This window comes from Hemitrygon akajei, chromosome 12, assembly GCF_048418815.1.
Source record: "Hemitrygon akajei chromosome 12, sHemAka1.3, whole genome shotgun sequence".
NCBI classification, from domain to species: domain Eukaryota; kingdom Metazoa; phylum Chordata; class Chondrichthyes; order Myliobatiformes; family Dasyatidae; genus Hemitrygon; species Hemitrygon akajei.
In genome coordinates this window covers 453,420-472,971 of record NC_133135.1, presented here as the reverse complement: position 1 = coordinate 472,971, position 19,552 = coordinate 453,420, and the positions used below count along the sequence as shown (strand labels likewise).

The following is a 19,552-nucleotide window of genomic DNA, read 5'->3' as shown; positions in this document are numbered from 1 at the left end:
CTCACTAGTGTGTCTCCTGGTGCGTCAACAGGTGTGTCTGAGGGGTGTCTCCCCAGACCTCACTTTTATCCCTACTCACGGGGTCTCAGGTGTCAATCAGTTTTGAATGGCTTAGTCCATCAAATCAAACCAGCCCACTCCGGCTGTCCACTGAGGAATTTTAATGAACAGAATGGTACCAAGTAAACAGCCCTCTCCGGAGCCATAAGTCTTACAGGAGTCATAATATGGTGGAACATCAAGTCTCTTTCTCCCTGTGTTATCTCTCCCTTATCTGAAGCAAATGTTCCAGTCCCAGTATGTTTTTGTTCCATCTCTTTCTCTCTCATTAGCAGCATGGCAACAGTAACAGTTTGTAATTCTCCCAGGGGAGGGGGACATGGGCAACTCTGTACCCTTCTGCCCATCAGAGCTGTTCATCCTTCGTAACAAAATGAATGCCAATATTGCATTTGCCTTCTTCACCACCGACTCAACCTGGAGGTTAACCTTTAGGGTATCTTGCACAAGGGCTCCCAAGTCCCTTTGCATCTCTGCATTTTGAATTCTCTCCCTGTCTAAGGAAAAACTTTTCAGGTAAAACTTTTTCACCCAGAGAGTTGTGGATCTATGGAATGCTCTGCCTCAGAAGGCAGTGGAGGCCAATTCTCTGGATGCTTTCAAGAAAGAGTTAGATAGAGCTCTTAAAGATAGCAGAGTCAAAGGATATGGGGAGAAGGCAGGAACGGGTTACTGATGATGGATGATCAACCATGATCACATTGAATGGCGGTGCTGGCTTGAAGGGCTGAATAGCCTACTCCTGCATCTATTGTCTAAATAATAGCCTGCCCGTTTACTTCTTCCACCAAAGTGCATGAATATAACCCTGAATATTCTCTCTTCTTCCCTGGGTAAAACAGTAAGTATAATCAAAGACCCTACCCACCCTGGATGTTCTCTCTTCCCTCCCTCTCAGGCATAAAATACAAAAGCCTGAAAGCATGTACCACAAAGCTCAAGTACAGTTTCTACCCCACTGTTAGGGGTAGAACAGGCCTCTTGTATGACAAGATGGTCTCTTTGTCTCTGAATCTATCTCATTATGATCTTGCACTTTATTGTTTACCTGTATTGCACTTTTTCAGTGGCACTCACACCAACATTCTGAATTGTTATTATTTTAACGTGTTCTAGTTTAATGTATATTAACTCTACCTTTACTTCTTTAGCTCCATCATGTGACCTAACTGTCTGGTTCCCATCTCTCTGCCAAGCGAGTTTAAACTCCACCCAACAGTTATAGCAAATCTGCCTGCTCAACTCCCTCCATCTCAGTTCCACAAGTCTGACAACATCCTCACAAATCTCCTTTGCACTCATTCCAGCTTAACTGTATCTTTGCTGTAGCAGGGTGACCAAAATGGAACACAACATCCCGAATATGGAGGGTGAACACAGTATTCCAAATACAGAGGATGAACACAACATTCCAAATAGAGCCTCACCAACTTTTTGTACAACTGCAACAACTGATGTGATTCTTTTTCAGACCATTTCCCACAGAAACTTCTGAAGCCGATGAAGACATTTACAAGAGCCTTGCTGATCTTATTGAGTAGGTTGAACACTTTATGGTTGAAATTACATTCAAGTCATTGATAACAAATACGAATGTATGAATAATATTTTAGTTTTGCTTCCAGCACTACGAAGACCCTGGTTCGATCCTGACATCTAGTGCTATGTTTATGGCATTTACAGGGCTGCCCCGGGAACTTCAGTTTCCTCTCACACTGTGGCACTGAGGGAGGGTCACACTGTGGAGAGGTGGCACTGAGGGAGGGTCACACTGTGGAAGGGGTGGTACTGAGGGTCACACTGTTGGGGATAACACTATTGTTCAGTTGTGATGTTCTCACCAGTCCCAAGTTGAATGAACATTTTTAGAAAAAGGCTGTGCAGATGTTCCCAGTGTCACTGAACATAGAGTTCATACCCCAACCCTCAGCACTCTGGCCAGAGGAGCTCCTTAGAGACTCTGCTTGGAGCTGGCACATCATGCTCTCCACACTGCTCCAAACACTATGGGACATTCCAGCTGTGGCCAGGTCTTTGTTGTGGAATCCACGTGATGTATTCTGTCTGTGTTGTGGAACCAATGTTGTATTCTGCCATTTTGTAGAACCCACATGATGTATACTGTCCATGTTGTGGGACACGTGCCCATGTTGTGGAACCCATATGTTTTCATGTGTTCTGTCTGTGTTGTTGAACCTATGTTGTGTGGTGTCTGTGTTGTGGCATCTACACAGTATTTATGCAGCTCTCCAGGTGCCCAGTGCCTACAGCAGATCCTGTGGTTTGTGTTACAGTGAGGAGAGTGTGGAAGATGAGGAAGATCTCTATGACTGTGTCTACGGTGATGACGAAGGTGGAGAAGTTTACGAGGTCTTGATGAAGGTTGAAGCAGCCCAACCAATAGTAAGACCCTCTGTACGACTTGTGCAGCTGATCTAGGTGGGGAGATGCAGCCAAAAGGGGAAGGGGAGATTTCATTAAGAGTTGGGTAAGGAAGTTTCAAATAGCATTGATTTTCGATATTTTCAATATCTCCCAGGGTTGCGTGTTCCAGCAGTGAGTGAATAATAGAATTCGCAAGTCCTCAGTTCAAACACATTTATTATCTAATGCCTGCCTCTGTAACCCTACATCCCTCTTTGTCTCTGTAAGCCCCGCTCTAGATCCTACACCCCTCCATGTTTTTATAAACTCCTGGGGTCACTACACCCCTCCACGTCTCTATAACCCTCTCCGGCTACAAGACCGCTCCTAGTCTCTGTAGCCCCCTATACACTTCCCTGTCTCTGTAACCCCTTCCAGCCTCTACACTCTTCCCCCCCCCCACCATCTCAGTAACCCCTTTTGACTGCTATACCACTCTCTGCCTCTGTTACACCCTCCAGCCCTGACATCCCCCTGATCTCTGTAACCCCCTCCAACCCTACATCCCTTCCCATCTCTGAATCCCCTCTGACCCCTACACCCCTCCCTTTCTCTCTGGCCTTTACACCCCTCCCCACCTCTGAAACCCCTCTCTGGCCCCAAGAAACCCTCCCTGTTTCTGTAACCCACCAGCCCTACACCCCTCCCGATCTCTGTAACTTCCACCAGCCCCTACACCCTTCCCATCTGTAAATCCTTCCAGCTGGGATACCACTTCTTGTATCTGTAATCCTTGTGGCCTCTACACCCTGCCCTGTCTCTGTAACCCCTGGCCCTTATACCCCTCCCTATCCCTGTAGTCCCCTCTAGCACCTACACCTCTCCCTATCTCTACAACCACCTCCATCCCCTACACCCCTTCCTTGTTCTGAAACCTTTTTGGCCCCTACACTCCTCCCTGTCTCTGTCCAGCCTCTGTATATCTCTCTGTCTCCATAATCTGCCCCCCTGGCCCCAACACCCCCTCCTTGTCTCTTTGACTCCTTTCATCCCCTACAACCCTCCCTGTCTCTGTAACCCACTCTGGACCCTACACCTCTCCCTGTCCACCTTTGCCTCCAACTTCCACTTTGCCCTCAAATTTACTTGATCTATTTCCAACACTTCCTTCCCCTTTCTCGATCTCTTTGCTCTATCTCTGGAGGCAGTCTATCCAGTGATACCTTTTATAAACCCACTGATTATCACAGCTGCATGGACAATACCTCTTCCCATCCTATCACTTGTAAAAATGCCATCCACTTCTCTCAGTTCTTCTATCTCCGCCACATCTGCTCTCAGGATGAGGCTTTTCATTCCAGAACTAATGAGATATCCTCCTCCTTCAAAGAAAAGGGCTTCCCTCCCTCCATCATCAACACTTCCCTCACCCCATGCTCCCACTGCCACACCAGGGATGGGGTTCCTCTTGTCCTCACCTACCACCCCATTAGCCTCTGTGACCAGCACATAATTCTCCGCAACTTCTGCATCTCCAACAGGATCCCACCACCAAGCACATCTTTCCATACCCCCCCCTTTCTGCTTTCTGCAGGGATCACTCCCTTGTCCATTCGTCCCTCCCCACTGATCTCCCTCCTGGTACTCACCTTTGCAAGCGGAACAAGTGTCACACCTGCCCCATGCCTCCTCCCTCAGTACCATTCAGGGCTCAAGACAGTCCTTCCAGATGAGGTGATACTTCACCAGTGAGTCATCAACTGTATTCAGTGCTCCTGCTGTAGCCTCCTGTATATTGGTGAGATCCGATGTAGATTGGGAGACCACTTTGCCTAGTAGCTACGTGCCGTCCTCCTGAAAAAGCAGGATTTCCCCATAGCTACTCATTGTAATTCTACATCCCATTCCCATTCTGACATGTCAGTCCATGGCCTCCTCTACTGACGTAATGAGACCACACTCAGGTTAGAGGAACAACACCTGATATTCCGTCCACCTGGATAGCCTTCAACCTGATGGCATGAACATTGATTTCTTGAACTTCTGGTAATTGCCCCCCCCCCCTTCACCATTCCCCATTTCTGTTGCCCTTTCTCACCTTTTTCCTCACCTGCCCATCACCCTCCTCTGGTGTTTCTCCTCCTTCCCTTTCTTCAATGGTCTTCTACCCTCTCATATAATCTTCCTCCTCTCCTAGCTCTTTCACCAATCAACTCCCAGCTCTTTACTTCACCCCCTCCTCCTCTTCCAGTTTTACGTCTCTCCCACTACCTGGTATTTCTTCCTCCCCTCCCTTCCATCTTCTTACTCTGACTTCTCATCTTTTTCCCAGTACTGAAGAAGTGTCTTGGCCTGAAACGTTGACTGTTTATTCCTTTCTTAGATGCTGCTTGACCTGCTGAGTTCCCCCAGCAATTTGTGTGTGTGGTTCTGCCCCCTTGTTGTGTTTCTGCATGGGGGTTTCTTTGCCTGGTTTTCTCTCTTGTGAAAGGCTTGTGCTTTAGACAATCTCATGGGGTTTCTAATATCAGAACTGTGTGAGAGACAACCTGTGTACTTGTGCAGAGACCGGTGGAGAGCGACGTCCGTACCTGCTGCCTGTTGGAGATTAAACAGACTGAGGAGAAGTACACCGACACCCTCGAATCCATCGAAAAGGTAATGGGGGAGGACCAGTTAGCGCTCGATTGCCCGGAATGTCCCACACATTGCCCACCACCCACCCCACCCTCCTCCCACTCACCCATCATCCTTCTTTTTCCCATCAATGCCAAACCCAATCCTCACACCCTTATTCCCCAACCCCACCAACCCAACTCCTCATCCCCCTTTTCTCACTCTCCCCACACCCTCTTCTCCTCCCTTACTCTCTCTCCCACACCCTCATCCCCCAACCCCACCAACCAACCCCTCTCCTGCCATCTCTCCCCTGCTGCCTCCACTCTCAACCTCTCATCCTCTCCCCTTCTCTCCCTCTCCACACCATCAACCCCCACTTCTCACATGCACCCCATGGCCATCCCCTAGCCTTATCCTTATCCCTTATACTTCGCTTTCTCTTGCCCTCATCTCTCTGCAGGTCAGCAGCATCTGTGGAGGGCAATAAACTGTACCACTTTCGGTTAGAGACCCAGGCAACAGGGATTGTCTGTTTGGTCATTAGCAAAGCCTTCAACAAGGTCCCATATGGAAAGCTGATCTGGAAGGTTAGGCCCCACAAAATCCAGGGAGAGCTGGATGCAGTAGTGGCTTGGAGGTAGGAAACAGAGGGTGCAAGTTGATGGTGTCTAGTGATGTGCCACAGGGATGAGGGCTATAAATATAATAAAAATTTAAATTATAAATCATAATTAGAAAATAGAAAAGGGAAAATATGGTAGTGCAAGTCAGGTCCAGATATTTGGAAGGTACGGCCCAGATCCAGGTCAGGATCTGTTCAGCAGTCTTATCACGGTTGGAGAAAAGCTGTTCCCAAATCTGGCCGTACGTGTCTTCATGCTCCTGAACCTTCTCCCAGAGGGAAGTGGGACAAAAAGTGTGTTGGCTGGTTGGCACTTACCCTTGATTATCCTGGCAGCACTGCTCCGACAGCGTGTGGTGTAAAGTGAGTCCAAGGATAGAAGATTGGTTTGTGTGATGTGCTGGGCTAGGTTCATGATCTTCTGAAGCTTCTTCTGGTCTTGGACAGGACAACTTCCATACCAGGTTGTGATGCACCCGAGAAGAATGCTTTCTATGGTGCACCTATAAAAATTAGTGAGGGTTTTAGGGGACAGGCCAAATTTCTTCAGCTTTCTCAGGAAGTAAAGGCACTGGTGGGCCTTCTTGGCAGTGGACTCTGCTTGGTTAGACCATGTCAGGTCATTTGTGATATTCACCCCGAGGAACTTAAAGCTTTTGACCTGTTCCACCTGCGCACCACCGACGTAGATGGGGTTGTGCGGTCTGCTACTCCTTCTGAAGTCAACAACCAATTCCTTCATCTTGCTGACATTGAGGGATAGGTTATTGTCTATGCCACCAGGTTCTTAATTTCCTCTCTGTACTCAGACTCATCATTACCCAAGATGCGGCCTACAATCAGGAGATTTAATCAGGAGATGTAGAGACAGTATGGATAGAACTGAGAAATTGAAAGGGCAAAAAGACCCTAATGGGAGTTATCTACAGGCCCCCAAATAGTAGCCTGGATATAGGGTGCAAGTTGAATCAAGAGCTAAAATTAGCATGTCACAAAGGTAATGCTATGGTTGTAATGGGGGATTTCAACATACAGGTAGACTGAGAAAATCAGGTTGGTACTGGACCCCAAGAAAGGGAATTTGTGGAGTGCCTCCGAGATGGATTCTTAGAGCAGTTTGTACTGGAGCCTACCAGGGAAAAGGCAATTCTGGATCTAGTGTTGTGTAATGAACCGGATTTGATAAGGGAACTCAAGGTAAAGGAGTCATTAGGAGGTAGTAACCTTAATATGATTAGTTTTAATCTACAATTTGAGAGGGAGAAGAGAAAATTGGAAGTGTCAGTATTACAGTTGAACAAAGGGGACTATGGAGAAATGAGGGAGGAACTAGCCAAAATTGACTGGAAGGATACCCTAGCAGGGATGACAGTGGAACAACAATGGCAGGTATTTCTGGGAATAATACAGAAGGTGCAGGATCAGTTCATTCCAAAGAGGAAGAAAGATTCTAAGGGGGGTAGGAGCCGACCATGGCTGACAAGGGAAGTCAAGGACAGTTTAAAAATAAAAGAGAAGTATAACAGCAAAGGTGAGTGGGAAGCCAGAGGATTGGGAAACTTTTAAAGAGCAACAGAAGATAACTAAAAAGTCAATATGGGGAGAAAAGATGAGGTACAAAGATAAGCTAGCCAAGAATATAAAGGAGGATAGTAAAAGCTTCTTTAGGTATGTGAAGAGGAAAAAATTAGTTAAGACCAAAGTTGGACCCTTGAAGGCAGAAACAGGTGAATTTATTATGGGGAACAAGGAAATAGCAAATGAGCTGAACAGGTACTTTGGATCTGTCTTCACTAGGGAAGACACAGACAATCTCCCAGATGTAATAGTGGCCAGAGGACCTAGGGTAACGGAGGAACTGAAGGAAATTCACATTAGGCAGAAAATGGTGTTGGGTAGACTGATGGGACTGAAGGCTGATAAATCCCCAGGGCCCAATGGTCTGCATCCCAGGGTACTTAAGGAGGTGGCTCTAGAAATCATGGATGCATTGGTAATCATTTTCCAATGTTCTATAGATTCAGGATCAGTTCCTGAGGATTGGAGGATAGCTAATGTTATCCCACTTTTTAAGAAAGGAGGGAGAGAGAAAACGGGGAATTATAGACCAGTTAGCCTGACATCAGTAGTGGGGAAGATGCTAGAGTCAATTATAAAAGATGAAATAATGGCACATTTGGATAGCAGTAACAGGATCAGTCCGAGTCAGCATGGATTTATGAAGGGAAAATCATGCTTGACTAATCTTCTGGAATTTTTTGAGGATGTAACTATGAAAATGGACAAGGGAGAGCCAGTGGATGTAGTGTACCTGAACTTTCCAAAAGCCTTTGATAAGGTCCCACATAGGAGATTAGTGGGCAAAATTAGAGCGCATGGTATTGGGGATAGGGTACTAATATAGACAGAAAATTGGTTGGCAGACAGGAACCAAAGAGTAGGGATTAATGGGTCCTTTTCAGAATGGCAGGCAGTGACAAGTGGGGTACTGCAAGGCTTGGTGCTGGGACCGCAGCTATTTACAATATAGGTTAATGATTTAGATGAAGGGATTAAAAGTAACATTAGCAAATTTGCAGATGACACAAAGCTGGGTGGCAGTGTGAAATATGAGGAGGATGTTAGGAGAATGCAGGGTGACTTGGACAGGTTGGGTGAGTGGGCAGATGCATGGCAGATGCAGTTTAATGTGGATAAATGCGAGGTTATCCACTTTGGTGGCAAGAACAGGAAAGCAGATTACTATCTGAATGGTGTCAAGTTAGGAAAAGGGGAAGTACAACGAGATCTAGGTGTCCCTGTTCATCAGTCACTGAAAGTAAGCATGCAGGTACAGCAGGCAGTGAAGAAAGCTAATGGCATGTTGGCCTTCATAACAAGGGGAGTTGAGCATAGGAGCAAAGAGGTCCTTTTGCAGTTGTACAGGGCCCTGGTGAGATCGCACCTGGAGTATTGTGTTCAGTTTTGGTCTCCAAATTTGAGGAGGGACATTCTTGCTATTGAGGGAGTGCAGCATAGGTTCACGAGGTTAATTCCCGGGATGGTGGGACTGTCATATCTTGAAAGATTGGAGTGACTGGGCTTGTATACACTGGAATTTAGAAGGATGAGAGGAGATCTAATTGAAACATATAAGATTATTAAGGGACTGGACATGCTAGAGGCAGGATACATGTTCCCGATGTTGGGGGAGTCCAGAACCAGAGGCCACAGTTTAAGAATAAGGGGTAGGCTATTTAGAACAGAGTTGAGGAAAAATATTTTCACCCAGCGAGTTGTGGATCTATGGAATGCTCTGCCTCAGAAGGCAGTGGAGGCCAATTCTCTGGATGCTTTCAAGAAAGAATTAGGTAGAGCTCTTAAAGATAGCGGAGTCAAGGGATATGGGGAGAAGGCAGGAACAGGTTACTGATAGTGGATGATCAGCCATGATCACATTGAATGGCGGTGCTGGCTCGAAGGGCCAATTGACCTACTCCTGCACCTATTGTCTATTGTCTCATTCTTCTACGAGCCAAGGAATAAAGTCCTAACCTGTTCAATCTTTCCCTGTAACTCAACTCCTGAAGACCCAGCAGTATCCTAGTAAATCTTCTCTGCACTCTTTCAATTTTACTGATAACCTTCCTATAGTTAGGTGACCAGAACTGTACACAATACTGCAAATTTGACCTCCCCAATGTCTTATACAACCTCACCATAACATTCCAACTCCTATACTCAATACTTTGATTTATGAATGCCAGGATGCCAAAAGCCTTCTTTACAACCCTGTCTACCTGTGACACCACTTACAGGGAATTATGTATCTAAACTCCCAGATCCCTTTGTTCCTCCACACTTTTTAGTGCCCTACCTTTTACCATGTATGTCCTACCTTGATTTGTCCTTCCAAACTGCAACACCTCACACTTGTCTGCATTAAATTCCATCTGTCATTTTCTGGCCTATTTTTCCAGTTGGTCCAGATCCCTCTGCAAGCTTTGAAAGCCTTCCTCGCTGTCCACAACACCTCCAATCTTAGAGTCATCAGCAAACTTGCTGATCCAATTTACCTCATTATCATCTATATCATTGATATAGACAACAAATAACAATCTCCCAGCACAGATCCCTGAGGCACACCACTAGTCACAGGCCTCCAGTCTGAGAAGCAATCATCCACTACCACTCTCTGTCTTCTCCCACACAGCCAATTTCATTAGTAAGTTTGCAAATGACACAGAATTCGGAGGTGGTGTTGATAGTGAAGAAGGTTATTGTAGATTACAGGGAATTCTTGATCTGTTAGGGAAGTGGGTTGAGGAGTGGCAAATGGAATTTAATATAGATCAATGCAAGTGATGCATTTTGGAAAGTCAAACTAGTGTAGGACTCTCATTGTGAATGGTGGGCCACATGGGAGTATAATGGAATAGGGGACCCAAGGAGTACAAGTACATAGTTCATTGTAAGTGGTGGAAAAGGGCATTTAGTATGCTGACCCTCATCGTTCAGGGCACTGAGTATAGGAGTTGGTGAGGCCACACTTAGAATGCTGTGCATAATTTTGATTGAAAGACATGGTTAAGCTGGAAAGAGTGTAGACAGGATTTAGCAGGCTGTTGCCTGGACTTGTGGCCCTGAGTAACAAGAAGAGGTTCTGTAGACAATGTCTTCATTCTTTGGAATGTGAGAAAATTATGGACGACCATATCAAAATATTCCAATTATGAGAGGCAAAGATAAGGTTCAGCATGACATCTAATGTATTTAAACATTGACTAATCTCTATAGATGTGTGGTGGAGACTATATTGACTGGTTAAATCACAGCTTGGTATGGAAGCACCAATGCCCTTGAACAGAAAAGCCTACAAAAAGTAGTGGATACAGCCCAGTCCATCATGAATAAAACACTCCCCATCATTTAGCACATCTACACAGGGAATTCTCACAGAAAAGGAGCATCCAGAATCAATCAACCAACCAGTCACCCAGGTCATGCTGTCTTCTCATTGCTGCCATGAGGAAGAAGCTATAGGAGCCTCAGGACTCACGCCTTACGACAGTAAGATTGAGGAGCGGAATTAGACCATTCTGCCCATCGCTCTGTTTCGTCATTCCATCATGGCTGATCCTGGATCCTGCTCAATCCCATACACCTGCCTCCCGTCATATCCTTTGATGGCCTGACCGATGAGGAAATGATCAAATTCTGCCTTCATATACGCAAGAACTTGGCCTCCACCGCAGTTTGTGGCAGAGTATTCCACAGATTTACTACTCTCTGGCTAAAAAAATGCCTCCTTATCTCTGTTCTAAAGAGTCACCCCTCAATTTGGAGGCTGTGTCCTCTAGTTCTGGATACTTCCACCATAGGAAACAGCCTCTCCACATCCACTCTTATCTAGTCATTTTAGCATTCAGTAGCTTTCAGTTAGATCCCCTACATTCTTTTAAATTCCGGTGAGTACAGGCCTAAAGCTATGTTAACCCCTTCATTCCTGGAAACATCCTCACCAACCGCGTCTGGATTCTCCAATGACAACACATCACTTCTGAGATATAAATAAAAGCATAAGAAATAGGAGCAGGAGTCAGCCATCTGACCCATCTAGCCTGCTCCGCCTTTCAGTAAGATCATGGTTGATCTGACCATGAACTCATCTTCACCTACCTCCCATTTCCCCATAACCCTTAATTCCCCTACTGTACAAAAATCTATCCAGCCTTGTCTTAAATACTGTATATTTACAGAGATAGCCTCCACTGCTTCATTGGGCAGAGAATTCCACAGATTCTCCAATCTTTGGAAAAAGCAATTCCTCCTCATCTCTCCTAAATTTGCTCCCCTGAATTTTGAAGCTATGTCCCCTAGTTCTAGTCTCACCTACAAGTGGAAACAACTTTCCTGCCTCTATCTTATCTATCCTTTTCATAATTTTATATGCTTCAATGAGATCTCCTCTCATCCATCTGAATTCCAGTGAGTACAGTCCCAGGCAACTCAACCTCTCCTCATAGTGTACCCCCTCATCTTTGGAATCAACCTGGTGAACCTTCTCTGCACCACCTCCAAAGCCAGTATATCCTTCCTCAAGTAAAGAGAACAGAACAGTATGTAATACTCCAGATGCAGTCTCACCATTCTCTATATACATTTGCAACATAACCTCCCTGCTCTTGAATTCAATTCCTCTAACAATGAAGGTCAACATTCTTTTACCATTTAAATAATTACCTGATCTCCTTAAAACTCTAAGATATAGGAGCAGAAGTAGGCCATTCGGCCTGTCGAATCTGCTCCGTCATTCAATCATAGGCTGATCCAATTCTTCCGGTCATCCCTTCTCCCCTTCCTTCTCCCCATACACTTTGATGCCCTGGCTAATCTATCTATCTCTGCCTTAAATGCAAACATTGACTTGGCCTCCACAGCCGTTCGTGGCAGCAAACTCCACAGGTTTACCACCCTCTGACTAAAATAATTTCTCTGCATCTCTTTTCTAAATGGACGTTCTTCAATCCTGAAGTGGGGCCCTTTTGTCCTGGACTCCCTTACCATGGAAAATAACTTAGCCATATCTAATCTGTTCAGGCCTTTTAACATTCGGAATGTTTCTATGAGATCTCCTCTCATTCTCCTGAACTCCAGGGAATACAGCCCAAGAGCTGCCAGCCATTCCTCATATGGTAACCCTTTCATTCCTGGAATCATTTTGTGAATCTTCTCTGAACCCTTTTAATGTCAGTATATCCTTTCTAAAATAAGGAGCCCAGAAGTGCACACGATACTCCGTGTAGTCTCACAAGTGCCTTGTAGAGCCTCAACATCACATCTCTGCTCTTGTATTCTATACCTCTGGAAATGAATGTCAACATTGCATTTGACTTCTTCACGATCGACTCAACCGGGAGGTTAACCTTTAGGATATCTTGCACAAGGACTCCCAAGTCCCTTTGCATCTCTGCATTTTGAATTCTCTCCCCATCTAAATAATAGTCTGCCCATTTATTTCTTCTACCAAAATGTATGACCATACACTTTACAACATTGTATTTCATTTGCCACTTCTTTGCCCATTCCCCTAAACTAACTAAGTCTCTCTGCAGGCTCTCTGTTTCCTCAACACTACCCGCTCCTCCACCTATCTTTGTATCATCGGTAAATTTAGCCACAAATCCTTCTTTCTTTATCAATCTTTTTATTAGTTAAATAAAAAAGTACATATATATATAAACAAGAGGAGAATTATCACAAATATCTATATCAATAGCAGTTCGAATAAAAGAAAAAATAAACGTTATCAAGATCAAACATAGTATTAATCTAACAGTATATAATAAAGAGAAAGGTAATTGATTCTCCTCTTATCCATAAAAAGAAAAAAAAGATAAAGGAATTTTTATAATTGAAATGTACAGAAAAAAACCCCCAAAACACAAAAAAAAAGAAAAAAAAGAAAAAGGAACTGGGCAGCTCAAACTGAGAGTGAAAGCAAAAAAAACAAGGAAAAACTTTATGATCAAATCCAAAACTTCAAACAGGTAACTGGAAGGTACAAATCCATTAATCCCATTGTGCAATTCATTGACATACATTGTAAAAAGCAGCAATCCCAATACCGACCCCTGTGGAATTCCACTGGTACCCAGCAGCCAGCCAGAATCTACAATCTCTGGTGAGACCACACTTAGAGTATTGTGTTCAATTCTGGTCACCTCATTATAGGAAGGATGTGGAAGCTATGGAGAGGATGCAGAGGAGATTTACCAGGATGTTGCCTGGTTTGGAGAACAAGTCATATGAAGGAAGGTTAGCAGAGCTGGGACTTTCCTCTTTGGAGCGTAGAAGAATGAGAGGGGACTTGATAGAGGTCTACAAGATTATGAAAGGCATAGATAGGGTGGATAGTCAGTACCTGTTTCCCAGGGCACCAATAGCAAACACCAGAGGGCATATGTACAAAATTAAGGGAGGGAAGTTTAGGGGAGACATCAGGGGTAAGTTTTTTACACAGAGGGTTGTGAGTGCCTGGAATGACTTGCCAGGGATGGTGGTGGAGGCTAAAACATTAGGGGTATTTAAGAGCCTCTTGGACAGGCACATGGATGAAAGAAAAATGGATGGTTACGGGGTAGTGTGGGTTTAGTACTTTTATTTAAAGGATTATATGGGTCAGCACAACATGAAGGGCTGAAGGGCCTGTACTGTGCTGTAGTGTTCTATGGTTCTAATAGGATCCCTTTATTCCCACTCTCTGTTTTCTGTTTATCAGCTAATGCTCCATCCACACTAGTAACTTCCCTGTAATTCCATGGGCTCTTATCTTGCTAAGCAGCCTCACGTGCGGCACCTTGTCAAAGGCCTTCTGAATATCCAAGTATACCGCATCTGCTGCATCTCCTTTGTCTACCCTGCTTGTAATTTCCTCAAAAAATTACAGTAGATTAGGAAGGATATTCCTTTCAGGAAACCGTGCTGTCTTTGGTCTCATCCCTAACAGTCAATTTTACCAACTTTCCAACCACTGATATCAGGCTAACAGGGCTATAGTTTCCTTTCTGCTGACTCCCACCCAGGAGATTTATCCACCCTCAGACCATTAAGCTTCCTGAGCACCTTCTCAGCCGTTATTTTCACTGCACATACTTCACTTCTCTGACACTCTTGAATGTCTGGTATACTGCAGATGTCTTCCATTGCCATCTCTGCATCTCTCATTACAATATCTTGAGCTTCATTTTCTATTGGTCCTATATCTACCCTCAACTCTCTTTTACCCTTTTTTATACTTAAAAAAGTTTTTAGTATCTTCTTTGATATTAGTTGCCAGCTTTCTTTCATAATTCATCTTTTCCTTCCAAATAACTTTCTTAGTTTCCTTCTGCAAATTTTTAAAATCTTCCCAATCCTCTATCTTACCACTAGCTTTGGCTTCCTTGTATGTTACATAAGAACATAAAAAATAGGAGCAGGAGTAGGCCATCTGGCCCATCGAGCCTGTCCTGCCATTCAATAAGATCATGGCTGATTTGTCTATAAACTCAGCTCCATCTACCTGCCTTTTCCCCATAACCTTTAATTCCCTTACTATGTAAAAACCTATCTAACTATATCTTAAATATATTTAGTGAAGAAGCCTCAACTGCTTCCCTGGACAGAGAATTCCACAGATTCACCACTCTGGGAAAAAAAGTTTCTCCTCATCTCCGTCCTAATTCTTCTCCCCTGAATCTTGAGACAATGTTCCCTAGTTCTAGTCTCACCTACCAATGGAAACAACTTTCCTACTTCTATCTTATCTATCCCTTTCAAAATTTTCTATTTTTCTATAAGATCCCCTCTCATTCTTCTGAACTCCAGAGAGTATAGTCCCAGGCGACTCAATCTCTCCTCATCGGTTAACCCCGTCATCCTTGGAATCAACCTGGTGAACCTCCTCTGCACTGCCTCCAAAGCCAGTATATCCTTCCTCAAGTATGGAGACCAGAACTGCACACAGTACTTCAGGTGCAGCCTCACCGATACCCTGTATAGTTGCAGCATGACCTCCCTGCTCTTGAATTCAATCCCTCCAGTAATGGCCAACATTCCATTTGCCTTCTTAATAACCTGTTATACCTGCAAGCCAACTTTTTGCGATTCATGCACAAGCACTCCCAAGTCCCTCTGCACAACAGCATGCAGCAATCTTTCACCATTTAAATAATAATCTGCACTACCTACCCCTCCATCTATCTTCATATCATCAGCAAACTCTGGCACAAAGCTATCAATTCTATTATCTAAATCATTAACAAACAATGTGAAAAGTAGTGGTCCCAATATTGACCTTTGAGCAAAACTACTAGTCACTGGTAGCCAACGGAAAAAGCCCCTTTTTTTCCCACTTGCTGCCTCCTGCCTGTCAGGCATTCTTCTATCCATGCCAGTATCTTTCCTGTAATGCCATATGATTTTATCTTGTTAAGCAGCCTCATGTCTGGCATCTTACCAAATGCATTTTGAAAATCTAAATACATGACATCCACTGCTTCTCTTTTGTCCACCCTGCTGGTTACTTCTCAAAGAACTTGAACAGATTTTCCAGGCAGATTTCTCTTCACAGAAACAATGGTGTCTTTGACTTATTGATGGACAAGTCTGTATCTTTATTTAAGGCAGAAGTTGATAGATTCTTGATTGGTCAGGGCATGAAGGGACATGGACAGAAGGTGGGAGATTGGGGATGAGAGGAAAATTGAATCAGCCATGGTGAAATGGTAGAGAGGATTTGATGGGCCAAATGGCCTAATTCTGTTCCTATATCTTATGGTCTTATAGCTCTTCCCACATTGTCTCCTGTAAAAATGCTATTCCTTTTCTTGGTTCCTTCGTCTCTACTTCATCTGTCCCAGGGTGAGGATTTCCTTTGCAGGACATCAGGGATGGCCTCCTTCTTCAAAGAACAGGTTTTCCTTTCCTCCACCATTGATACTGCCCTCACCTGCATCTCCTCTATTTCCTAAACATCTGCATTCACCCATCTTCCCTGAACCTTATCAGTGATAGAGTTCTTGTCCTTACCTACCACCCCATGAGCCTCCATATCCAATACATCATTCTTCACAACTTCTTCCATTTCCAAACACATCTCTTCCTCCCCCCCCCCCCCCCCCACCCTCTGCTTTCCACAGGGATCACTCCCTCTGTGATTCCTTTGTCCATTCATCCCTCCCCACTAGTCTCTTTCCCGGCACTATCACTGCAAGCAACCAAAGTCTTATACCTGTCCATTCACTGCCTCCCTCACTTCCATTCAGGGCCTCAAACTGTTCTTCAAGGTGAGACAACACTTTGCCTGTGAATCTACATGGGTTGTCTATTGTATTTGGTGCTCTTAATGCAGCCTCCTCTACATTTGTGAAACGTGTTATAAATTGGGGGACAACTTTGTCAAGCAGCTCAGCTCCATCCCCCAAAAGTGGAACTTTCCGGTGGCCAAACATTTTAATGCCAATTCCATTCCTGTCCAACATGTCAGTCCGTGGTCTCCTCTTGTGCCAAGATGGGTGGAGGCACAACACCTCATATTGCATCTGGGTAGCCTCCAACCTGATGGCATGAGAATTGATTTCTCCTTCCAGAATGTTTTCCCCTCCACTCACCCCTCTTCTTCTACTATTTCCCACTCTGGCCTCTTACTTCATCTCACCTGTCTTTCATCCCACCCTGAATCCCCTCCTCCATCCCTTTATCCTATGGTCCAGTCTCCTCCCCTATCACATTCCTTCCTCTCCAGCCCTATACCTATCCCACCCACCTGGCTTTACCAATCACCTTCTAGCTTGTCTTCCTTCCCCTTCCCCCACCTTTTTATTCCAGCATCTTCCCTCACCTTTCAGGTCTTGATGAAGCATCTTGGCCCAAAACGTCGACTGTTTGTTCATTTCCAGGGATGTTGCCTGACCTGCTGAGTTCCTCAAAGAGTGGTAGGTCATAGAGGGATATACCAGGCCAATACAGGAAATTGGATAGCCACTGTGGTTAACATAAATTCAATGGACTAAATGTCCTGTGTCCTTGCTATATTGCTCTGTGGCTTTAGGATTCTCCCACCTACAAATTTGCTTCCCAGCCCTCCTCATTCTATCATATCCATGACCACCACCCCCCACCCCCACCACCACCAATCACTCCAAAATCTAGTTCTCTGATCCCCTGAGATTCCTTCTGCATTTGTGGTTACATAATGGGTGGGATCATCCCTGGGCAATCAGGAGGTTAAAGGGCTGGCCCCACCCTCATTCAGGGGTCTGGGGGTGACTGGATGAGGCTCTCAATCCAAACCATATTTGTGTTACAGTATTTCATGGTCCCATTGAGACAATATTTAACAGTGGCCGACATGGAAACAATCTTCATCAACATGGAGGTGAGGACTTGGGCAGTGACAGAGGGGCAGTAGGGACATGGGAGATTGGGGGAGGGAGAGCTGAGGACAAGTGGTGAGATCGAGTGTGATGGGCCCTGAATTGAAGTGAGTGATGGTGTGTGAAGGAGAGGAAGGCGAGGGAATGTGTGGAATGAGAGGAGTGAGTAAGTGTGCAAGAGGCTGTGCTGGAGAATGAGTGTGCATTAGAATGTGACTATAAATACATTCTGGTGTATGAGATATATACACTGAAGCTCCCTGGATATATATTCAATGTGCAGTTAATTACCAGAATGCACTGAGGACCAGATTGATTGTGACAACTGCTGAGATCCTACCTCTCTCTGCCCAGGCTCTGGTTAATGTCCACAGGGATCTGAATATGGAACTGAAGTCTGTTATCCTGTCCAAAAATCAGCAGAATCTCTACCAGGTCTTCCTCAAGTACAAGGAGAGGTAACTCCTCTGGTCGGGCCATTTCTAGAGTTTGTTTGAATTGTTGATAAAATTATGAGAGTTGCCAAACTAGAGACTAAGTTTGCTTTTCCCCTTCTGTCACACAAGAACAGATGAGAATAGGAGCAGGAGGAGGTCACTCAAACCCACCAGCGAATGCAATCATAAAACCATAAGATACAGGAGCAGAAGTAGGCCATTTGGCCCATCGAGCCTGCTCCGCCATTCAATCATGGGCTGATCCAATACTTCCAGTCATGATTGATATCTCTCATGCCGCATCTCTGCTGTGCTAGTTTTCCAATCACCCTCAGTACCCCATCATTTCTCTCCTTTCTCTTTATATCCTCCCAACACCAGTGACCCACTTTCCACGCTCACTGGGGTGGAGAATTCCAGAGATAGAAACATAGAAACATAGAAAATAGGTGCAGGAGTAGGCCATTCGGCCCTTCGAGCCTGCACCACCATTCAGTATGATCATGGCTGATCGTCCAACTCAGAACCCTGTACCTGCTTTCTCTCCATACCCCCGATCCCTTTAGCCACAAGGGCCATATCTAACTTCCTCTTAAATATAGCCAATGAACTGGCCTCAACTGTTTCCTGTGGCAGAGAATTCTACAGATTCACCACTCTGTGTGTGAAGAAGTTTTTCCTCATCTCGGTCCTAAAAGGCTTCCCCTTTATCCTTAAACTGTGACCCCTCATTCTGGACTTCCCCAACATCGGAAACAATCTTCCTGCATCTAGCCTGTCCAATCCCTTTAGAATGTTATACGTTTCAATAAGATCCCCCCTCAATCTTCTAAATTCCAGTGAGTATAAGCCTAGTCGATCCAGTCTTTCTTCATATGAAAGTCCCGCCATCCCAGGAATCAATCTGGTGAACCTTCTCTGTACTCCCACTATGGCAACAATGTCTTTCCTCAGATTAGGGGACCAAAACTGCACACAATATTCTAGGTGCAATCTCACCAAGGCCTTGTACAACTGCAGTAGAACCTCCCTGCTCCTGTACTCAAATCCTTTTGCTATGAATGCCAGCATACCATTTGCCTTTTTCACCGCCTGCTGTACCTGCATGCCCACCTTCAATGACTGGTGTACAGTGACACCCAGATCTCGTTGCATCTCCCCTTTTCCTAATCGGCCACTGTTCAGATAATAATCTGTTTTCCTGTTCTTGCAACCAAAGTGGATAACCTCACATTTATCCACATTAAATTGCATCTGCCATGAATTTGCCTACTCACCTAACCTATCCAAGTCACCCTGCATCCTCTTAGCATCCTCCTCACAGCTAACACCACTGCCCAGCTTCGTGTCATTCGCAAACTTGGAGATGCTGCATTTAATTCCCTCGTCTAAATCATTAATATATATTGTAAACAACTGGGGTCCCAGCACTGAGCCTTGCGGTACCCCATTAGACATTGTCTGCCATTCTGAAAAGGTCCCATTTACTCCCACTCTTTGCTTCCCGTCTGCCAACCAATTCTCTATCCACATCAATACCATACCCCCAATAC

At 44.8% G+C, this 19,552-nt stretch overlaps 1 protein-coding gene across 2 annotated transcripts in view; it reads left to right on the top strand.

Moving 5' to 3' along the window:
- The window catches only part of LOC140736658 (guanine nucleotide exchange factor VAV3), a 464,504-nt gene that overhangs the window by 178,745 nt on the left and 266,207 nt on the right, over window positions 1–19,552 (top strand). For both annotated transcript variants that reach the window (XM_073062466.1, XM_073062465.1), the window contains exons 4-8: window positions 1,532–1,597; window positions 2,355–2,463; window positions 4,990–5,082; window positions 17,496–17,564; window positions 17,917–18,020. In XM_073062466.1, coding sequence (XP_072918567.1) covers window positions 1,532–1,597; window positions 2,355–2,463; window positions 4,990–5,082; window positions 17,496–17,564; window positions 17,917–18,020 — 441 coding nt within the window. The remainder of the gene's footprint in view (window positions 1–1,531; window positions 1,598–2,354; window positions 2,464–4,989; window positions 5,083–17,495; window positions 17,565–17,916; window positions 18,021–19,552) is intronic.